The 23756-nt window shown below is 39.9% G+C and overlaps 1 protein-coding gene across 1 annotated transcript in view; it reads left to right on the plus strand.

Annotated features, from left to right (window-relative positions):
• The window catches only part of PDXK (pyridoxal kinase), a 47437-nt gene that overhangs the window by 17351 nt on the left and 6330 nt on the right, over nt 1-23756 (plus strand). Inside the window, exons 2-8 of the mRNA XM_074151080.1 lie at nt 3824-3878; nt 11583-11687; nt 14628-14711; nt 16644-16690; nt 19097-19182; nt 19623-19668; nt 23244-23355. Coding sequence (XP_074007181.1) covers nt 3824-3878; nt 11583-11687; nt 14628-14711; nt 16644-16690; nt 19097-19182; nt 19623-19668; nt 23244-23355 — 535 coding nt within the window. The remainder of the gene's footprint in view (nt 1-3823; nt 3879-11582; nt 11688-14627; nt 14712-16643; nt 16691-19096; nt 19183-19622; nt 19669-23243; nt 23356-23756) is intronic.

The following is a 23756-nucleotide window of genomic DNA, read 5'->3' on the forward strand; positions in this document are numbered from 1 at the left end:
AGACGTGTATGCACACACAGAAAAACAACAGTTTTAACATCAAAAGTTAGGTTATTTTGCAAATATCGCAGACTGATATGCAAAGAAATTCAGGAAGCAAAGGGAAAGTGGTCCAAAGGGACTATAAGGTGAAACTGTCAGTATCTCAATAAAGGCATTTGTCACATGGGTGGACCTGGTAAAGTGCTACCTGTGGCTTCTGCGAAGTGTAGAGACAACTGCACGCTTCAGTCAACTATGATAAACCATTACCAGCTTGAATTTGTTCTCTGTTGACTGAAAGCTACAAAACTACTGTATAGATGATCTTTATTTTCTATTTCACGTGCAGTCTTTGCTGAATTACATTTTGGTTACTCATGAAATAAGGAAAGGTGTTGAGGTGAAAAATTGAACTGGCTCATATATATATGTATTTACTTCAGGGACATGAGGAGGTTTGTTTCTGTACGTAGAAAAAACATCAGTAACTGAAGCAGACATATTTTAAATCCATGAATTAAAATAAGTAATTTAAATACATGTCATATTAACAAGCAAGAAACTTGATATAAATAATTGAGTGTAGTCCTGTGTTGAATTTGTACTTTCTAGTAATTTTCCAAAGGGAAGGTTGATTCTTACTGGCTTATAACATTGAAAAAGTTGTTGATATCCAGCCAATTGCATAGTTTCAGGTGACATTTGGTACTTTTGTGTACAAATATGAGACTTACTTTATTTTGTATGATTTATCTGATTCAATAGGTTTGCTCTGATCGCAGTTTTCTATGTCTGTATGAAAAGGATATATTTCTAATTAGGTAGTTAATTTTCATTTAAGATTTATTTAACCTCTGGTTTGGGTAGAAGTTTTTAATTGAATTGGAAAAAAAAACTTCATAATCAGTGCTTTTAGTTAGCTCTGCCCAAGAAATTAAAAATATGGGTATATATATTTAAAAGATCTAACAAGACATCTTTTGAATACAGTTCTCCCTTAGTAAGCAGGGAAGGTATTACCCGTCATTCAGTGTATCAGAAACAGTTACTGATACGTGTGATCCTGTAGATATGCTAGGTTACTGGTACTGGTTTTTAATCATTGGTTGAAGGAGAAAGGTAACATTTTCTTATCCACTTTAAATGATCAAGTTGCCAATTTTGGTTTGTGTAGTTCATTTTAAGACAGGGTTTTCTCTGTAATCATAGAAGAGATGATTGCTGTCAAAAGTTCCTTTTAGCACTTTAGTATACACTGTTTTCAGGTCTTATTCCGGTGACTAAATTCCATGAGACTTTTCAATGCAGTTTGCCTTGGTAGCAAACGTGTATTGGCTGAACTTGACTTCAACGTTTTTTTTTATTATTTTAATACTTTATACTAAGCCTAGACCTCAACATCTGTAGCTCTCATTTCAAAGGTAGTACTAATTACGTTTTCTAACTATGCTTTGTTTTTTAAATGACATTTTATGTCTTTTAATTACTCTGTATTTTGATAAGAATCTTTGTAAAAGAAAATTCTATGACACAGAGGAACCGCGGCTTATTTTGAGGGTTGAATCAGACCTAGAGAATTGTGTAATTAGGTGTATTAGATTACTGTCACGTTTATTCAAAACAAAACTTTAAGGCAAATTAGTGGCTGTGATGGAGTAGACTAACACCGTTAAGTGATCGTTATGGACACCTTTAAAGGCTTTTTAGCCTGTTTCGCCCCAACGAGGAAGGTGAGAATACCAAGCTCCCTTGCTGAATTTGAGCTGTCTGTGCCTTTTCCTCAACTATTCAAAAGCGCTTTCTTTCTCCGTCTCATCCAAGTGTCCTGCTAAGCTAACCTGCCACCTAGCTGTCACCGAGAGAGTTAGCCTCCCTTGTATTTACAGAACAGCTTGTTGGGAAATCAAATGATAGCTAGTGTTGGTGGAGACAGTAAAGAAGGGGTGCTCTTTCTGATGACCATCAGCTGGTACAGTGCTTATTTGTGTTACAAAACAGCCCTCCCTAGAAGCAGTTGTGTGCGCTCTGCTTCCCTAAATTACTAAGTGTAAGCCTGATTAGTTAGTAAGTGTGTCCAAATAGTTGTAGAGACGGGATCTAAATATTGCACAGAAATGGATTAATTCACAATAGTTGCCAAGATACTTGAAGAAAATAAGAACTTCTTAGGTCTGTTCATTGCAGGGAGGGGAATTGAATATGGGATGACAGTCTGGTTAGAGGGATCATTCTCATTTATTTCTTTGAAGAGTGTGTGCTAACATCAAGGTTAAGGTCATAACAGTATTGCCATGTTCTTAGCCCTTTAAATTCCTGGGTCTTCAAAATAAAATCCACCAAGGTGAAATAAGAAACGGGTGAGAGCAGAAGCTGAGGTTAATTTTAACTTGATCAGGCTGAGACAGCTCACCAGTCTGTCGGTCATTAACGTAAGATTACTTTGCTTTCTGGTTAGGAATGAACGGAAACCTTTATATATTGAAAGAGGACACCTGTCCTGTGAAGACCTGTGAGGACTCTGAGCTGTAAAATGACAGAAATGCAGCACCCGCAGGCAGAAAGAACTACCCATTGCAGCACGTACCTCCATCTTGTAACAGCCCAGGGTTTGAGATAAGGGGCTTATCACTTAATGGCTTTCATGTGCGAGAGAAAGTACATGCACAGGGAAAACCTAATGTCTCGCATCATACACCCAGAGATTTTTAATGTATTTGAAGGGGCTGCCTTTGTGATAAAAAGGCAGAGAGAGGCGTGCGTCTGGATGAAAAACGTGACTGGCAAATGCTTCGTTTGTTCACTCCCCCTTTCCCAGCAAATTGCCTGAAAGTGGATCATAAACAGTGATGCATCATTACTATTATCTCCCCGTATGACTCACTGAGCCATATATAGCAGCTCATCTTTTGAGGAGAATTCTTACTCAGAGCAAGTAGGATGTGGAAACAAATATTAAATGTCAGACTGTTATGTCATTCTTGTCTTTTGAATTTCTTTTACGGTAGATAAAAATGTCTAAAAATGGCTTGAGCAGCAATGCCGGTTGGTATTACGCAGGTATTGTCAGGTTAAAAATCCTCATTAGATTTCTCCTGATTCAGTGCTCTTATTTTCATAATATTTATTTCTTTTGGGTAACAGTAATGTGTTTGTTGATTGCACTAGCAAATTCTTGGATATTTCAATATTTGGGTTGCTGGTAATGCAAGGTAGCAGCTGGCTTTTGGAGCATGCTTTAGGCTTTTTTCACTTTGTGCTTTTAAGAGCTCTCTCCCTTTGGTTGTCTAATCATGCCCCAAATTAATGCTCTGTGATTTCTTTCTATTCTCTTTTAGTTGTAAAGAAACTGCATGTGACATTGAAGCATGGCTCATAACGTTGATCCCTTTTAAGAGTCTTCTGTCCTCCTTTTAGAAAGATTGGCTTTCTGGAATATTAACAGCATCCTCCTCCTGTATTTTGCATTAATTTAGTACCTTGAAATTTTGTCCGCTTTTCTTGTCAAAAAAGTCTATCCAAGGCTTTCTTCAGGGCTTCGGTGATTGCTGCTGGACAAGTATCTCCGTCCTTATCCCCAGATGAACTCTAGCCTGAGGATCCAGAGCTGTTTTTCTGGTGTTGTTGCCAGTGTCACTTTTTGTTCCATGTCTGCTGCTGTAGTAAAGTACTGCGTTGTTTGTTTATGTTGCATGTATGTTGACTCAGCTTTCACTTTAAAACAGCGCTCAAGATTTAAAAATATGTACTGGGAAATAAGAATCCTTTCTTGTGTTTTATGATACTGATAATGTTTTAACAAAGCTATGTTTAGTAAAAGAAATATTCCTGTGTTCTGTTACAGGTTTTGGGATTTGAAGTTGATACGGTGAACTCCGTCCAGTTTTCAAATCATACAGGTAAAATTTTACATGTGTCTTCAGATACCACTCCACAGTCACTGAGCTCACCTCGTCACATGACAGTGGGAGATCAGTCTTATGTTTTCACTCACATTTTCAGGATATAGGACAGAAATGTAATATTCGTGTTTTGATTCAAGTCTCACAGAAGTCTGGATTTGGGATTAGGGCATGATATGATGTGATAACGTCCTGCTCTGCTACTTCAGAGTGCGAGTTTCTTTTGTTAGGCAGTAATCTAATTAACCCAGACAGTGAAATAACACAAATACGCCATCTTCACAGGCAGGCCTGTGAACGGGGGGAGTCTTCACTACTGTTTTCTGTGCATTATGGCTCTATGATACTGAGCTGGATGCAATGTTTCGTCTCTTTATGTGCCCACCCAGATGGCTAGCAAGTATCCTAAAATTACATTCTGGAGGGAGGAAGTAGGTGGTGTGTTAATACATTAAGGTGTATTTTTACTTGAGTTCTAAGCCTAAACATGATGCAGTCAATACTTTAAGATTTCCTAACACTCACAGTGCTAGATGACTTTATTCTTCAAAAGAAAACTGAAATTTATGGTTTATTTTAGCAATACCCTTCACCCGTAAAGGAGGTCCAAGTGACTTGCTATTTGAAACAAGAGAGACACATCTACTGTCATGGTGGTGGCAGGTTGTTTGAGGGGATATCTACTGTAGATAAAGAAATTCTAAGGTTGTCTTAAAAAAATAATCCAGGAACAAATTCTGACTTAAATATCTTTTGAAAAGAGAAAAAATTGTTTCTGATAAAGAAAAAAAAAATACTAGAAAAGTATCTCAACATTTGTCTACCTCACAGGTACAGCTCTATTAATAAACTGCAAATTTTTGGAACACAGAGCACACCAGAGAGTCTCTTGTCTTCTCTTACTATGCTGAGCTCCACACAGCTTTCCAAAGGTTCTAAGGTGTTCCTGTCATGGAAGGAATTTAGTGTCACCATGGGAAGAAGAAACGAATGTTTCAAAGGTAGCTAGAAATCCGTTTCTGCTAACTGAGGAAAGGCATGAGAGAGGTAATAATTAAACACGGTGTGAGGGTCTTTCACGGCTGAAGCAAAAAGCTGCTTATTTTGCTTTGTACCCTTTGGCAGAGTACAAAGGTTCTCTTAGTTTTTTTCAGAGATATGTAGTTGTGACTTAACATTTCTTTAATCTATTTAGTTTGGGATTCTCTTGTTTGGTTTTTGATAGCTGGGTAAAACTATTATAATCTTCCAGAAATTAAGCAATTTTTTCACATGAAATAACTCAGTGCTCAGAATGGATGAACACCTGTCGTTTGTTGGCTTTCAGTTTCAAGATTAAATCAGCTTTATAGGGCGTCAAAAGAGCTTAATAGAGGTTTTATTGGACCATAAATTGAATGTGTCTGAAGATAGGAAAATTACATTACCAGTAGGAGGATAGTAGGATGACCAAGTTTGTAGAAAAGAAGGAAGATTTTTTTTGTTTAATAGTATCCCAGCTGGAGAAAGGTTACCAGTGCTTCATTCAAGGTTTGTCAAACAACGAAGATAGTAGAAGAAACAAAAAATTAGTGATTTCCACCCTCCTCCCCTGACAAGGAGACCTAAGTGAACATCCCCAAACCAAGAATGTCTCAAAGACCTTGACTCTTTAAAATACTTGGAACTTTTATTTTGTCTCCTGGTGTTTAGCAGTCACATTATTTATTCCCTTTTATGACAAGTCTGGTTTTCTAACACTGGAGTTTTTCCATTAAATCCTTTCTATCCTTTCTTAAAATGAAGGATAGATTATAAGCCCAGTGACTTTGCACCTCCTCTTTGAGAGTGCCGTGTAGGAACATGTGATGTCCTCATACAAAGACTTTCCGCAGTTTGAAAATTTACACATACCTTCACACAAACTTTTACTAGTACCTGCAAATCAGTGTGTGCTACTGAAGGGATTAATGAACAGAAACTGCCGTGTTGGGCTGTGGCTTGTGTTTGGAGCAGTGCCTCAATACACACAGAAACATAGAATATGTTTTTGGCTTGGAAGGGACCTTAAAGATGATTTAGTTCCACCACCCCCTGCCATGGGCAGTGACACCTCCCACTAGACCAGGTTGTTCAAAGCCCTGTCCAACCTGGCCTTGAATACCATCCACAACTTCTCTGGGTAACCTGTTCCAGTGTCATCTCCATCCTCATAGTGAAAAATTTCTTCCTGATACCCAGTTTAAATCTCGCCTCTTTCAGTTTAAAACCACTACCCCTCGTCCTATCACTACACTCCCTGATAAAGAGTCCCTCCCCATCTCTCCTGTAGGCCCCCTTCAGGTACTGGAAGGCCACTGTAGGGTCTCCCCGGAGCCTTCTCTTCTGCAGACTGAACAGCCCCAACTCTCTCAGTCTGTCTTCATAAGAGCAGTATTCCAGGCCTCTGATCATCTTCATGGACATGCTCCAACAGGTCCATGTCCTTCTTAAGCTGGGGGCTCCAGACCTGGTTGCAGTACTCCAGGTGGGGTCTCACCAGAGCAGAGTACAGAATAACGTCCCTCGACCTGCTGGCCACAGATGAACTGGGGAAGATAACTTGATTTTCCTAAAAGAACAAGATCTTACGAAAACCCTTTCTGTGATGATCATTAAAGCTGAAGGGCAAATTTTTGCTTCAAAATCTGTGAACTCCATTTTCTAAAAGAATGTGATACACCAGAGGGGGCACAGGTAGCAAAGTGGATGAGGTTTCGAACATGGTTTGCTTTCTTTCCCCATCCTTGACTTTAAACCTGGTCTTGTTAGCAAAAGATAAAATGCAGAGAGAATTTATGAATAACAGGCTTTCTTTGGTGAGTCATTATTGCCTTTTTTCCCCCCTGTTTTTAAATCAGTAAGATACGATGGGCCTCTTTCTGCTGACTCCTGCTCAGAAAATTCAGCCTTCTTTAGTCTCTGATAATCCTGAAATTCGGAAAATGTGCTTTAAATCAGTCCCCCTGGGAGAACAGTTTGTCATGTTGCTTCGTGAGGAACTTTTATGATTAGAGTGACTCACCCTTGAATGGCATCATGCTTCATGTACAAATAAAAGAAGCTGTCATGCAACCTACAAAGATTCTGTGCTTTTTATTCTATTTTACTTTATTGTTTGCAGAAGCATCTCATAGTCTGATATGCAAAAAATAAAAATCCGAATTCTTTTTAATGTGTCATTGATATTTTTTTGGGGGGTTGCATTTTTAATTTTTCAGTGATTTCCATTTTTGTTTTTAATTGATAGGTAAATGGTAAGCATATAATGTACTTACTTTGCCATCCAAATCCTACCTTTGAAATGCTCCAGAACAAATAGCCTGTTCTTCTTCTGTTCCTTTTGTTTTTATTTTTAAGCAAAGCACTTTTGGACTTCCACTTACTGGGTGTGTAGTGGGTGGTTAGGTTGGCTGGTAGGCCTAATACATAAGAAATTATAATTATGTCTTGCTGATGTGATTCTTCACAGTCTACCGCCCATATGCAGTCACTCACACCTGTGCACTGTGGGACAAAAAGAAAAGATCTCCGCTCGTGCCTAACGCTGGTAGTATTTTACTCCCACACTGACCAGTGGTAAAAAATCTGATGAAGAATTTGGTACTGTATTTCTGGTTTTGTTGAAGGCCTCCTGGTAGCTGAATATTTAAGTCAGGTGTCTGGGCCGGGCTGTCTGCCAAGAGTTTGCATGTCAATTTTGTGGCACAGCTGAGACCAGATTGTCTGCCCATCATGTGCCTTAAACACTGGATCTTTCTTCCTTTTTCCCATGTGAAATACTTGGTTACTGAAGCCGCTTGGAATAGTTTTTCAGGGAATGCCACAGGAGGAACTCAAACCTCAGAACAGAATGTTCTGGCTTGAAAAACAAAGAAATCTTAGATGCTTTGCTATACTTAAATGGTAGTTTGTTTTTTGGTTTGGGTTTTGTTTTTTTCCTTCTAGTATGCCTGGGATTTTTATTCCTCCCTTTTTTTTTTTCCTTGTTTATGAAAGTAATTAAGAGGCTTATAAATACATTCCAAAGGAGGAAAAAAAAATGCCAGTGGAGGAAGACAAAAAAGAAAAGTATGTAAATTCACCTTGGGTACAGTATTAACTGCCTCTCCTGGTTGTGTTGTTTGTTTTTGTTTTTTTTTTTCATACAGATGAATGAAGACATTTCCTTGGAGGCTAATGAATGTGTTTATCCTTTTAGAAAGACATGTGACAAGAGGCATCATATCTCACCTGTTTTTCATTCCCTTGTCTGCTTAAAAGCAAATATGTAACAATTAATTGCAATTAAAGACCGTAACACAGATAAGCAGAAGGGGTATAAAATGTTTAAATATTTATCTTCTTCTATGTGTTTAAAATTATTACTAATGTGGTACACTAATGCAGCCAGTCTGAGCCAAGTGCAGTTTGGAGAGCTGTGTATCATGATTTTCTCTCTTCTCTCTGCTCTCGCAGTCCAGCACTGAGGGGAATTATTTGGGGGTTTTGTAACCAAAACAAAGACAACTCAGCTTTCTTCCTCTGTAGAAAATATAAGCCAAGATCTCGCCTTAATATCGAAGATAAAAGAGTAATAATTTGATCCAGCTGGTATGCCTAAGAAGCTCTGTAGTCTCCAAATGAGATGCCGCTGTCTTGCCAAGTACAAACTTGAAACTCATTCTTTAGTTTTCTTGGCTGTGGTTCTTGTATAATGTGTGCAAATAGCCAGGTACTGGGAGACTTTGAACTTTTGTATTGTTGAGTGCCACAGTGGAAATACTGCTGCGGAGTAGGAGTTACACTAAGTGGGCAGTTAAGCAGAAGATCTTAAATTTCCTCTTGTTGTTTTTCACATACTCATATTTAGTGGTGTAGGCATAGGGATAATGTTTCTAGGAAGCTGACTTTCAAATGGTCTGGTCTTGCAAGGCAGCTCTGGGCCTTCAAATGTGTGCATTGCCAGCTGAGTTCTTAGGTCTAGCCAAGGAAGGCAGCGATTCCTCGTTATCATCCTTAACTGCAACCACTCACGCTTTCCCCTAAAGCCAGTTGGACGTCACATGTTTAAGCTTGCAGTTGGCATTCCATGCTAACTAGCTTTGTATTCGTTTTCCTGACCACACAGTATCTATCTTGATTTTTTGCCTTTCCTCTTTCAAGACAGTCCCTCTCCCTCTTCCTGGGACCCCAAGGTACCCATCGTCCAGTTAGTGAAACCCTTTTTGAATATGAGTAACTGGCTTTTTATTCTGTCCCTCTATAGAAGCTGCTTTTTGGTTGTATATCGCACCAGGAGAGTAGGATAAATGCAGGGTTGTGGGATTTGCCTGTTGTTCATCAGGTTACATGAAGTTACCCTGGGAAAAGGGCTTAGCGTGGTTTCCATCTTGCTGCCAGTTTTGATTTTGTTTCTTCTTACTCAACCACAATTCAGCTCCTAGTGAAGTCACAGTTCTCTGCAGATCCAGTGAAGGCATTGACCTTTTCTTTCACTCTGAATAGCTGGGGCTTCCCTAGGGCTTTTTTTTTTTTTCTCGTGTGATTAGAATTTAGATTGTATTACATGTGTTACCAGGTGGTAGAGTCCTCTAGATGCCCTTGCAAATCATTGCTACGGAGTTCAGATATGGTCCCTGCCTGATGTGGGTAATTTACCGATTCCTGAGCTAAGCTGGGCTGCTACCTAACACTTTGTTTCTGCATTTATTTCCCTCCCGTAGTGGAGGATCAGTGTGACACGGACCCTGTGCATTGGCAGTTTAATACAGCTTGACATAGGAAGGTGAGCTTTCGGTTAAATAGTGAATGTTCAGGATCCCTCTGTAGAAATGGCTCCCAAGAGTATCTAGATTGTCTGGACAATCTATCATAGTTATTTTTATGGCCACGTGTAAGATGAATGACTGCTTTTTTGCCAGCTGACCTTGATTCTGGGTGAAAGCTGCACTCAGTTTCATTGATGGGCACAATGGAATAAAAAGGACTCTGTTGTGCCCCTTTACGGACTGGCTTTGCAGTGCTAGTAGAAGTAGAGATTCAGGAAAGAGGAGAGGGCAGATTATTGCTCTCTGAAGCTGCAACCGTGACAGAGCAAACGTCTGCATGTGTTAAATAAGTTGAATACTTGAGTTAGTTGAACGGAGTCAAGGGTTTCTCACATACTTGGGGCTGGACGTGTACCTAGGTTTTAGGCATTGCCGCTTTGAATATCAGAGTGTTCTGCAATGGAGCTACAGCCCTAACATTCGTGAATCCTTCCTTCACTTTGTCTGTTTCTTCACAGAGACTTTTTAAAAAGCGTTTGCTAGGGAGAAAGTTGTAGTGGCTGATATGAGTCAGTCCCCCAGCCAGCTGGCAGCGAGTCGTGTTTTAGAGGCTAGGCCTTCGTGAGCTGAGGAGAACAAAATGATCCATCTGCTCACCCTACTGTGGGTGTATTTGCATTCATAAGAAGGAAAACTGAAAAATGTGCTTATCCTAGGCTCTAGGCACCTTTTGGCAGTTACTCTAATAACACAGCTTAGAGTGATAATCAAAGCCAACAGCTTTTATCACAGAATTCTCTGAGAACAGAAATTTAAACAAACAGAATACCATTGTCTTCACATGGGGGTGATGTGAAAGAAGATAATTCATTTAACATTTCACTTTTCCTAAATTCAGTTAATAACAAGATAAGCTTTTTAACAAACTCTGAATTTATGGATGTTGGAAGAGTTAAACTGTGGGTGCTTCATCTAGTATCCTGGAGGAAGACCCATTCTTATATACAAGGTGGTGATTGCTGCCATGTAGATGGGCAGGTTTTGATGACAAGGTGCAAGGTGCATTTACGTTTTCAGCAAATGTTTAGGGTCTGTCAAGGAAGGTTTTTCTATTTTTCTTTTTTCCTTGAAATTGACTGCCATGGAGCTTGGTCCATTGCTTGCTGAAATCAGTTCAGTTTCTCCCCAGTAACTTCCTTCCATCTGCTTCTCAGCCAAGAATATTGGCTTGTAATTTTTAGAGGTCATTCAAGGCTAAGAGTGTATGGGTATTATTTGTCTGTTTATAGTGTCTTTCCGATACTCATTTGCTTTCTCCAGGATCCTCAGCTATTTTTGGAAGAAAATCTGTCAGATGGCATTGTATGTTTAAAGAGCAGCCATGAAAACGTTCTGCTGTGGTCACTCTTATTTGTTGCATGCAGGTCCCATAGCTGATGGGTGCAGCAGTGCTGCATATGTGTGTCCAGACAGACCCATAAGCCTGTTTAAGCTTGTCATTTAGCTGTCAATCTTTTTCTTATTTTTTTTTTTTTAATAGTATAAAATAACAAATTATACTGATACCCTCCTCCAGTGGAGTCTAAAACATGTGTTTGTCCCCCTCCACACGGGAAAGGGATAGTTGTATAGGCTCCATGGGAAAACTTGCAGGAGCTTGTGTGTGCTCTGCTCGATTTGCTGATAAATGGACAGTCTCAAACTCCAGTGTAGTCACTGCACTTCCTTTGGGAAACAGAGCTGCTAAGAAGAAGTTGAACACATTAACTGTCCTGCTGACAGCAGCTTTCATTCAGCAACAGTGTTTTACAGAAGAGGAGGTGGAAATGCTTTCTGGTGCTGATACCTGATACGGTCCCTCCAAGTTTAAAATCTGTGTGATCCTAAATAGAAAATCTAGCTCATGAAAAATTATCTGGTATTTACTTTGCAGGTTATGCCCACTGGAAGGGTCAGGTTTTAAATTCAGATGAACTTCATGAACTGTATGAAGGACTTAAGCTGAACATGGTCAACCGGTATGATTATGTACTCACAGGTAAGAAGAGCTTGTTCCTTGGGGTTTCCATGAGATGTAAACAAAAGTAAAGAAATATAAACCATATTCCTTCTTGTTCCAAACCTCCAATACTCTGATTCCTCCTGCAATTTCATCTGTATATTAGAGTCTCAGCTGCCCACACTGTTTGGTTTGAAACAGCAAGTGTTCTCCAGCCCGAAGGCTGTGGTTGGGTGGGTAAATTGATCCCCTTGTATAGCTTACAGACTTGTACAGGTCTGTCATGCATAGGCTTGCTTAATGTTTTGCGAGTGCCTCTACTGAAAAAAAAGCATGAGAAACATCAGAGTATTATTTTTAAATTTACTCTGAAGACATGAGAGTTTAACCCTTTCTCCTAAATTTGCAGTATTAGCACTCTGCAGTATTATAGCATGATTTTATACACAGTTGTCTGTCCTTGTTTGTTTTTTCTGCTTGATCTTTAAGGGATAATGTTTTGGATACAGAGCAAAGCATAAGCAGGGTTGGATTTTGGTTTTGACTCTGTCATATCTCTTGATTCTTTTGGTCTTGTTACTATGTAGGTCCTCTGAGTGGATGCAGTTCTGCAGGACAATGACTGTGCAGTGTTTTCCTTTGCTTGCCACTAGGTGCAAAGTGTTTATAAGTATAGGCAAAGAGAACTTCTTGTAGAATGCTTTATGGAAGGAAGAGATTCTGTGTGCAGTTTTTATTGAAAACTGCCTCTCATCCACTTCCTGCTTCTCAAATGTAGATTACTTACTGGATTTCACCTCAATAAGAACTATGCGTCCGGTTTGGATTACAGTATCAATTTTTTATAGCAGTGAACAGTCACTTTTTAAACGTAAACAGAAATATATGGCCAGATTTGATTGATTTCATGGCTTCCACATCTAGGAAACTGCTTTATACACAAGGAAAAATGGAGACTTTAAGCATATGGATTATAGCCCCAAAGCAGTCATTCTGGCTTGAAGGGTGTGGCATGTCTGAAGAGTTATTGTCAGTTCTTTTTCAGGGATTATCTCCAAAGTAAAGGAGACTAATTAGAAAATAGACTGAACTAACGTTAAGAAATTAATTTCAGCATAAATGGGTTCTTTGTGATTGAGAAATGGACACTTTCTTTCCTTGAAAGAACTCACATAGAGGACATTTCCAGGAAAAGCACACTGTATTATAGGACTTTTCAGGAGATGTTCATATGCACAATTTGTAAATACTGTTTGAGTATTCTTTTAGCTGAAATGTTCCTTTTTTATTTTACTTTCAACTCTTGGAAGAGACTCCAACTCCTTTCCTATCACTGTCTTGTACTGGCAAAATGGATGTAAAAGATTAAAAATGGTAGAAGGGAAAGTAGAAATCTTCAGCAAAAAGAAATTTTGGAGAAAAAAAATTAATATTTATTAACATGCCTTTTAGGATAGGATTTGTGGGTAGATGGGTCAGTGTGGTCATGTTTGTTTAAAAATGTTGTTCAGCATAGCCGTTTTCAGTACGAACAAAAAGAAGGCATGGGTAGAAATGGCACTAATTTATTAAGATCTAATAATACTCTCAGTTTTAGTGTTCAGTTGCGCTGTAGCTGAACTTCAAATTCAGTTGTTTTCAATCAGGACAGATTTTTCTCTTCAAACAGGAACAGCCATTCACTTTAGTGCACAACTGTACTTTGTACCTCCAACAACGTGGATATGATTATTCAAACACTGAAAACAAATTAATTTCTCAGCAGATGGGATTTGACTGTATATCTGATGACTGTAGATATTCATGGCTGAGATAGAAATTATTATCTTTAGGTTGATTATACAAAATAATACTTCGTTAATACATGACAGTTACTTGTAGATCTTCGTATATTTGTTTCATTTACAGTAAAACACTCAAAGTAAGAGAGAAACTCCAGTGTAATTTTTTTGAGACACCCCTGTCAATGTTAATCATACTCTATTTTTTTTTTTTTTTCAATCAGTCCACCATCATAGATCATTTTAGACAAAAATATTTGCTTGGCTTTTTTGACTGATTACCTGCATTTCATAAGCATAAGACAAAACATTTTGGCCAAAAAATCTTGGAAGCTTTTTCCATTTCTCTACAATATCTAAGAATTTATCTATTTTTTGGGTAAAAAAACTATTAAAAATCTCCAAAATGTATTTTAAAATATTTTAGTAGAGTGGGCATTTCCAAGCTGAAAGTTTGAAGAAGTTACCTTGCTAAAAATAGTGCTATTAAATGAACTAAAATAAATGAAAATCAAATTATTAATTAATAAATGTTGTAAATAAAGTTAAAACATAAATATATACATAAGTGTCTGTAAAATAAAGAAATTAATGATTAAATAAGAATATTGTGGTGCTAGCATTGTGATTAGGCCATTCATATAGGCCTTAACTTATTTCCATCTTACTTCAATGCTAAGCCTAAAAATGGGAATTTTATTGGTATATTGACCATTGCTCTACAATATTCAAGATTAATTCTCCATTGCGTTGGTGTGCTGGACTGCATCAGCATTAAGATTAATAATTATAAAAAACCTACTTCAAACCAGAGTGTGAGAAAACTATATGGAATTTAAAATATTTCTTACTTACTACATGATAAACAGTACTGATTTGGACTGCTGTTTTGAAGAAAATGAATGTTTTTTCCCTTCAGCCTGACCTTTTTGTATATTTGTTCAAGTATTTTGAAGTTGTATGAACCTTTCATATATAATCTACTTAGTAAATGGTTTTTTGTTATATTTGTAGTTGTGCAAGCACTGTTTGAATTTGTCTTCCACCTATTATTCCTGAATGAAATACTAAACCACCTTTGTTCTAAAAATGCATTGTTCCAAAGAATGAGAAGTATGCACCATTCCTATCCAAAATCAAAGAAATAAAAAAGTGTTCATGAACATAGACTTCAAAAGTGCCTTTTTTTTCTCCAAAGGATATACAAGAGACACATCGTTTCTTGCAATGGTGGTGGATATTGTCCAGGAGCTGAAGCAACAGAATTCTAACCTAGTATATGGTAAGGATGTGTATTACAGTCCTTTCTGCTTCATCATTGTATATGCCCATAATTTTCATGTTTTAGGATGAAAACTGTTATGATGTTACCCAGCATTTCACAACCATCTTGTGCTCTGGTCAGGCTAGGACCAGCTGAGGCTCCAGTGAATGTTTTGTTTCAGCATTGCTTAAGTGTTGAGGGAGTTGCTTTTTTATCTTTCTGATGCCTTTCAGTATGTTTCTTGCATTATGCTGTCCAAAGGAGAATGCGCCTTGAGGACTGATGGTCTGTATCAAAGAAGGGCTTGTAAAATCCCAGCTGGCTGCTGCTGTTCGTAGTTCAGAGGCACAGGCTGTAAGTGCTGATAGCTGAAGCCGCTCCTTGATTTCCAAGACAGTCAAAAGCGGGATAGACTCTCCCATGTTGCCCTGCCGTGATTCCATGTTACATCCCAGAAAAAGCGTCTTACTGTGCCTTAATAAGCTTCATAATTTAGCTTAAACTCCAAGGCTTTTTTATAACTCTGCCCTCTGCTAAGATTACCTAGGAGCACTCAAAGAGCAACGGACTCTAGCAACTGCTGTCATTGACGTGTCATGTCAGGCTTAAACCTGTAAGAAAAGACTCTCCTCTTTTCCTTCCTGACTCTGTGAGTGTTTCAGGGCTTTTGAACGTAACCAGCGTAGGTCTCAACTGAGCAAAATGTTTAGAGTGACAGGGCAAAGTCAGTGGGGATTTAGTGAGATAAAAAGCTGTGAGTGATGGTTTCAACCTGTCATCTTCAGGTTCAGTAAACTGTGGTCAGGAAACATCTAGAATGGTTTGCAGGATTTGCAACGTGTAATACCGCGGAGTGTGATATCTGACTTAACAAAGCACATTTCTTACTTAGAAAAATGTAGCAGATATATCTTCATGAGCTTGGGTTTTGTTGCTTTTTAGCCTTTATTAACACTGTTGGATTGACAGGTTCTCCAGAGCCTTGTACTAGTCAGTGAAAGCTGAAAACTCTGTTGGAGTATAAGCAGAAAGAAACATCTAGCTGTATAGAACAGGAAGGAAGTGGTCAGATGGTGAGAACACAGCTAGCCTTCCAAGATCCTTTCTATTTAATAAGTATATTAAAATGTAAGGAAAATACTTTTGAAATCTAAACGAAATTACCCTCTTTTTACCCATAGAAACTTCCTTAAATACTGGTTGGACATTGATTTGATACCTTTGGATTTTAATTTCTTTTTTATCTTGCTACAAGCTCTTTTAATACAATGAACAATGTTCCTTTTTGAAGTATAAGGCTAGGCTATGTCCATCCTCACTTTGAAACTGAGGGCATTTGGAATATGTTGTTAATACCACTGATGATTCAGAACCTGTGCCAAATGTGTGTTAATATTATTACACCAAGTATGAGTTTATTTACTTTGGCATGGGATTTTCTTCTTGTTTCGTTACAATACCCATATTTTTTTTATGTGTATACACAGAATTTTAGTGTGCATGTTTGGCACCTAGCTCTTTACCCTAAAGTAAAAATAGGACTCTCTTCACCGCTATTAGGTTCTTATACATTTCTTTCCCACCATACTACTATTGCAGAGTTTTGGGATGGGGAGTAAAGGGTTCTCTGCATTTTCTGTAACAAAAGCCCCTTTACTCCCAGCAGTCAGAGCCTCTTATCCTCATCACCTTCAGACATAACAACACGGAAGCAGGTAGAAGAGGGTGACTTTAACCCTTTGACAATTGTTTAAGACGTATGGCCTATTCTTTCAGCATTGGAGGCACCAGTTAAAAATTTCAGTTTGTGCTGTAAGAGCTGTGAGAGTATATAAGCTATCAGGTGCTCAGTGCTGTCACTTAGCCACTACTGTTACCTGAAACTTTTTCCTCCCACCAGGGTCTCTATAACTGTACCCCATTTCTAAAGCGAGATTTATTCTGTTACAGTATGCGATCCAGTGATGGGTGACAAATGGAATGGAGAAGGCTCTATGGTTAGTACTTATCTGTTTGGATTCTCTGTATAGTGAATATTTGCTATGTAAAGAGGTGTAAAAATTTATTTATTTTTAAATACCAAAACTAAGCTACTTTACTTAAGTGTGGCTTTGGATTCCAGCATCAAGTGAGTTTGTACTTTAATTTCCTGTATTTGAATGAGTTTAGTATCTGGAAAGAATTATGGCCTCATGGCCCCGGAATTATTTCTAGCTCTCTGTTGAGAGAACAGGTGGAATACAGACCCTGTCTGCAGGAAAATATCCCTCTGCTCCCCCTCCTTGTCTCACTGGAGTTCCCTCATCTTCTGTCAAGAGCTTTGTTTTGGCAGGTAGCCTGGCTGGCTTTGTCAGGGGTGGTGTGAATTGACACAGCACTTGAACCTAAATGAAGATGACTTATTTCGTGTGAGATCCAACAGCTGTTAGGCATCGGGCTGTGATCAGTGACAGAAAGGTTCTGTGTGCCAACACCAGACTTCCACACTGACAAAGAAACATTTGGTTTTGATCAAGACTAGCAAATAATTTCAGTAAAAATGCAATGTGGGAAGGCATTAGCAATAATGATATTTCATGTTTTCTTCTGCCTCAGCTAGTCATGCACTATGAATTCCTCTTTGTCCTTGTACCTTTTTACAGTTTACTTCCTCATGAAACATCACACGAAGTAGCACTTAGTAATAAATTTGCCATTGCTTTTGTGTTCTATTCTTTCATTTTATGTTCATTGCAATATTTCTTGTTCTTGGCTTTTTCTAACAAGGCAGCTATCTAGCTGCTGTACAGTCACCTTGCAAAGTGGGAGGCCGAAGTCATAACCATGGGTCTACCTATATTTTATGGCTGGAAGATAAGGTAGATGAAAGAGGAGGAGAATATTTGACACCAACTCATTCCTGCCATAAAAAGTAATAAACCCATTATTTAAAATGTCTTGGTTTAGACGTGACCTAGTCTTGCATTTCTGTCTAAAGGCAGAGTCCCTGTGACATCATCACTTCACCATGGCTGCACAAGTGAGCTCAGTATCAGTATGATGGGTGTTCTGGTAGCACCTAGTCATCAACACTGTGCTGGGGCTGTACCTCTTCCTGATACAATCGGAATGGGAGACAGTAGCACATGGGCACATGTATACATGCACCTTGCCCTGCAGAGTTTATGAGACTAACAGAAAATAAAACACAGACAAAAGTGGGCATTAATCCTGATTTAGCAAATGGATTCTGCCAGGGAATACCAGCTACTAGTAAACAACTTTTATTAAAGGTTTTGTTAAAATGAGTTACAGAATGACTCAGGAAGGTGAGGTGAGGTGACCATCAAGACCAGGCTGGATGGGGCTTTAAGCAACCTGGTCTAGTGGGAGATGTCCCTGCCTATGGCAGGGGGTTGGAACTCAATGATCTTTAAGGTCCCTTCCAACTCTAACCATTCTATGATTGTATGACCCCTGTGCCCATCTAACCTGAACTCCTAGCCGAGCTCCAGTGTGTACCAAAACAGCTGATGCTTTTCAGCTTTGAGTCTGAAGAGCATAGAGGCTGGTGGCTCCTGTTACATCTAAATGTATGTCACCTGCTTAAATAACCAATCTCCCTTTGCTGATGGGCCTTATTTAGCTCATGAAGATGGGATAGAGACAGGCAAGGAACAGACAGGCAGAAGGGGGAGCATTAGCCCTCGTTACTTGAAGAGCTGATTCTGTGGGCAGCGAAATATGCTAGGGTTTTGTTAGGCTTGAGTGCAACACAAGCAGAGTATTCTTTATGTCCTTATTGGAACTGCTCTGTAGATTAAGTTGTACCAAACAAATTACAAATCTGATTCCCGTTCACACATATTGACGTACAGCGCACTCTAGAAATACTGCACTGACAGAAGGAGGCAAAATAAAGCATAGCATGGATGTTACCTGTTCCTAAGCTCCACAATGCAACACAGTCAACGTGGACACTCAGTGCTGCAGCAAAGGGCATCTGTACAGTTGGTACAGCAACAAAGTAGTTTCATTTGGAAGTTAAAACATGAGAAAGGGTTCCCTGTGTTGGGACACTGTATTTCCTCATGCTGTTCTGTCACCTTGGCAAGAGAACCCAAAGAGAACCCTTGGCAAGGGAACCCAAAAGTTCTTCATCCAGGCACTACTTAATTTTAATGCTGCCAGTTCAGGCCTGTCTGCTTAGCAGAGCTTCCATCACCTCCAGTGAAGGCAGGGCTGTTGGTTGTACTGTCACCAGCTGGAGGATGCACTGCCACTTCAGTTACTGCTGCGTAATGGGACACGAGGAGCTGTCAGGTTACTCAGTGACAGCATGAATGGTAGTTGAGGGAAGGAGAGTTGCAGTCCCACATCTCAGATGCTGCTGACAACATTTGATACCGTTTCTTCTCCTGCAGTATGTGCCCAAGGATCTCCTCCCAGTCTACAGGGACAAAGTTGTACCTGTTGCAGATATAATCACTCCCAACCAGTTTGAAGCTGAGTAAGTATTTGCTTCCTTTTGTAGGCAAATAAAGTTTGGGATAAAAGCAGGGTAGACTGATACCCATTCTTTTATTTGCCTCCTGCCCATCCTGTCTACATAGCTGGGACTCTTTGGTCAGGAGATTATCTGTTGTGATACATCACAGGCTGTCCCCCTAAGGGGAGGGAGCAGCTACATGGGAGGTGGAGAGAAGACATTTGTGAGAGAATTTTATGATACAGTGATCTCTACAAGAGGCAGGTTAGGACTGATGTGAGTCAGCTTCAGAAGCACTGTGTATGTGTGCAGATAACTTTTGAAGACAGTGGTCTGGTACAGCAGACCACGTAGCTACAAACCATTTAGGCCAGTCCAAGCTTTCTTCCTTTCAAAGAGTAAACAAAGCAGTCATTGCCTGGAGAAATTCTGCTCTTTTAAGATTTCTTTTTCATTCTCAGGTTACTCACGGGCAGGAAGATTCACACAGAAAAAGAAGCTTTAGAGGTAAGTAGGCGAGGGGTGGGATGTGTAAGGTAGGATGTATTCCTGCCTGCAATGCTGCACTTCGCCATTTGTCTTTAACCTTGAAGTCACTTTGGCCTCTATCCTATCTCTCCATTTATCATTAAAGCTTGTGCCCTCCGGGCACAAAACACTTTCTGCTCTAGTGTAAGGCTTCTGAAGAAACTTCCCGAAAGAACTACAGATAAAGGCATTACAGTAGTAATGAGCAGAACTCTGTGAGCTTGTTTTCCAGCAGTGTAAGAAGTGGAAATGCACTGGTTGGGGTGAAAATCCCCGGGTGACCCTGGGCATTAGAAACCTGCATGCGTGGCTCCCTCTGCTGTCCACATGTGGGTCGTGCAAGGGCAATGCTGAGCGCTGGGACAACCGTTTCTCATTCTCCCATAGAGACTGTTTGCAAGTAGAAGAGCTTCCTAGCAAACTCTTACAAGAATTGATCGAATGCTCTGAATCTCTTCCTGACGGTGTTTGCTGGTGCTCTGTTTCTCTTCCTTAAATTGACTCAAAGAGGAGGAGACCTGGGTTGCAAAAGGATAGATTGCATAGATGAGAAAGCAGCCCTGGGAGTGATGGCCTTCAGGTACTTCCTGGTGAAAGACAGAGAAATCCACACCACTGATAGCAGCTGTCATCACCATACAGAGATGATAGATGGACCACAAATATGCTGCATTGAGGTGTAAGGATTTACTCTTTTACACAAACTGAAGAAAATGAAAAGCTGCAGGGCTTGGTGATGAAGGACAAAATAGGAATATGGTTTTATTGTTGTTTTGGGAAGGGCTGAGCTCTTTGTTTTGGTGCTTAGTCAAGTGCTTTCATAATGGACTGATGTAATTTCTTCCAGTTTGGTTTTGAACTTCAAAGAAACACAAAATCTTTAAACAAACAGCAGCTGCAGTGGCACCCTGGAGAGTAGCTGGGGTCTGTCAGCGCAAATGTTTGTTTTGTTTGGTTTTTTTTTCCTCCACCAGTGTAATGAAATATGGCAGGAAGCAGCTCCAAATATCTCATCTCTTTTAAATTCCCTCCCCGCCCTGAGTTTTACATTACCCCACTGTGCTGGGCGAGGGTGATGAACTGTGCTTCATGCCACTAGTTCCTAACTACAACTCAGTTCTTCTATTCTTATCCTCACCAGCGCAACCACAGTCCTGAGTACAACACTGTTAGCTGAGCAACCAATAGTTTCAGGTTTGCATATTTCAGTTGGAAACACAAGTTGCATAAGCTAAACAATTTTACAAGTTAGTTTTCTGACTGTCTGATTCATGTGATAGCTTTTATTTGTGATGGGCTTTAAAAAAATCTCTTGTACAGAGATGGAATTATACTTAGGAATGGAAACACTTTTAAAATAGTTGCTTGCAGGATATTATATTTTAATGTCTGTCTCCCCAGCTGCATGTCATATATAGGTCTATCCCTCTGAGTAATAATTAGTGCTGGAATTTGTAGGTAGGATTTCTGTCATTGATTTCCATGGTGACATGCTTTCATTCATTTCTTTAGCAAGAGCAGTGACAATAGTATAGTCTTCTAACAAAAAAAATAAATATAACGTAATATTAATGTACAAGGGGTTAAGTCCTACAACTGGAAATACTGGTGATTAGGTTCTTGGTGAATGGTGACTGATAAATGAAATTGAATTTAATGTTACTTCACAGTTTGATTATGCCAGCATATGCTGGTGGATTTTCTGCTTCTTTAAAAGCCAGCCAATGTCTGTGCAAAGAGGTCTGACAGTTGAAGAAACTCGGAGGCTTAGGCAAGAAAGAAAAGCAATAGAGAATTAAAAAATGGCAGAAATAAATCCTTATCATTCAGTTGCTCATGAGTCATAGCTAGCCTGAGAGGATTTTTGGTTAAACTCTTCTGGGAGAATTAATAAGTTATCTGTGTTATATGCTAAACTCATTACTGAAGTCATTCTTTCTTCTGTGAAATCAAAATCACTTCTGTAGCAATCAATTGTGATGTCAGAAGTACAGTATTAATGAGTTTGTGAGGAACACACAGGGTGGAAATACACCTGCAAAGGTACATAATTTACAGGTGTAATTTGGGGTTTGAAACAGAATGAGAAGATTGAGACAGACACACTTGTGCCTCTGATTTAGCTCTTTAACTCTTCATTTTTGCTAACTCTTAAAGTAGTAGTTAAATAAGACTTCATAACCTGGAGTTACTGGCTTTCTATCAAGTGTTTCAAGACACTAGCTCAGGTGCATGTGTCTGTATATTTGTTTTCTTATTCTTCTGATAATATGTTCTGAAAACATGATGCAGACAAAAATTCCGATCACACCTGAAATGGAGTACTCTTTTTCAGAGGAGCATCCAAAGACAGTACAGGGATGCTTGTATATTTTAACGAGTGTGTACATTTAAATTATTATTTAACGAGCGTGTACATTTATATTTATCCCCCTGGACGAGGGGATTGAGTGTACCCTCACTAAGTTCGCAGACGACACTAAGTTGGGTGGCCGTGTCGACCTGCTGGAGGGTAGAAAGACTTTGCAGAGGGATCTGGACAGGTTGGATCGATGGGCTGAGACCAACGGGATGAGGTTCAACAAGGCGAAGTGCCGAGTCCTCCACTTGGGTCACAACAATCCCAGGCAGCGCTACAGGCTTGGGGAAGAGAGGCTGGAGAGCTGCCTGGCAGAAAAGGACCGGGGGGTGTTGATGGACGTGGACAGCCGGCTGAACATGAGCCAGCAGTGTGCCCAGGTGGCCAAGAAGGCCAACAGCATCCTGGCCTGTATCAGGAACAGTGTGGCGAGTAGGACTCAGAAGGTGATTGTCCCCCTGTACTCGGCACTGGTGAGGCCCCACCTCGAGTACTGTGTCCAGTTTTGGGCCCCCTACCACAAAAAAGACATCAAGGTGCTGGAGCGGGTCCAGAGAAGAGCAACAAGGCTGGTGAGGGGTCTGGAGCACAAGTCTTATGAGGAGAGGCTGAGGGAACTAGGGTTATTCAGCCTGGAGAAAAGGAGGCTGAGGGGGGACCTTATCGCTCTCTACAACTACCTGAAAGGAGGTTGTAGAGAGGCGGGGGTCGGTCTCTTCTCCCAAGTCACGGGCGACAGGACTAGAGGAAATGGCCTCAAGTTGCGCCAGGGGAGGTTCAGGCTGGATATTAGGAAAAAATTTTTCACTGAAAGGGTTATCAGACATTGGAATGGGCTGCCCAGGGAGGTGGTTGAGGCACCATCCCTGGAAGTGTTCAAAAGACAGGTTGACATGGTGCTGGGAGACATGGTTTAGTGATGGTGTTGCATTTTGTTGTTCTGTGGGTGTTTGTCAGTTAGGTTGATGGTTGGACAAGATGATCTTGAAGGTCCCTTCCAACCTAGAAGATTCTGTGATTCTGTGATATTTTGATTCCCTTATTTCAGATTAATTCCCCTAATTGAAGTGAATTAGTTGAGTAGAAGCTGTTTTTTCTCTTTACAAGAGATGCCAAAATTAGGTGCTATGAATGATGCAAGGTTTAATCAACACACATTGCAGTCACTGATTCCTGCCTTTTTGCACATGAAAAGGTAATGGATATGCTCCATGCCATGGGACCAGAGACTGTGGTGATCACAAGCTCAGATCTACAGGCACCTCTAGGAAACGACTACCTAATTGCTCTGGGAAGCCACAGAAAAAGTAAGTAACGAACTCTTTTATTAAACTGTGCTTTTTTTTAAATTGGTCTGTGCTTTCAGTTACTTTTTTTAAGAAGTGGTTTCATCAGACCCATCTGTAGTGCATGAAAGGAGCTTAGATGCCTAAGCGAACTTCTCCTACAGTAATGCCAGAGAGCAGTAAGAATGGGGCTGCTCCATGAGGGAAGACAAGCTGGGAGCTGCGTGTGATCATCGCACAGGCAGAGAGCAATGCCCTCACCAACAGGGCACAGGCCCGCAGTATCTGAATAAGATGAGGATGGCAGACAGGTCCCATTGACAGTCCAGTGATCATCGCAGAAGGGTTTGACAAGCCAGGTCCAAGATTCCAGATCTGGAAAATCCAGTCAGTAAGTCAGGACAGCAGGGCTGCACACAGGT

This window comes from Numenius arquata, chromosome 1, assembly GCF_964106895.1.
Source record: "Numenius arquata chromosome 1, bNumArq3.hap1.1, whole genome shotgun sequence".
NCBI lineage: Eukaryota > Metazoa > Chordata > Aves > Charadriiformes > Scolopacidae > Numenius > Numenius arquata.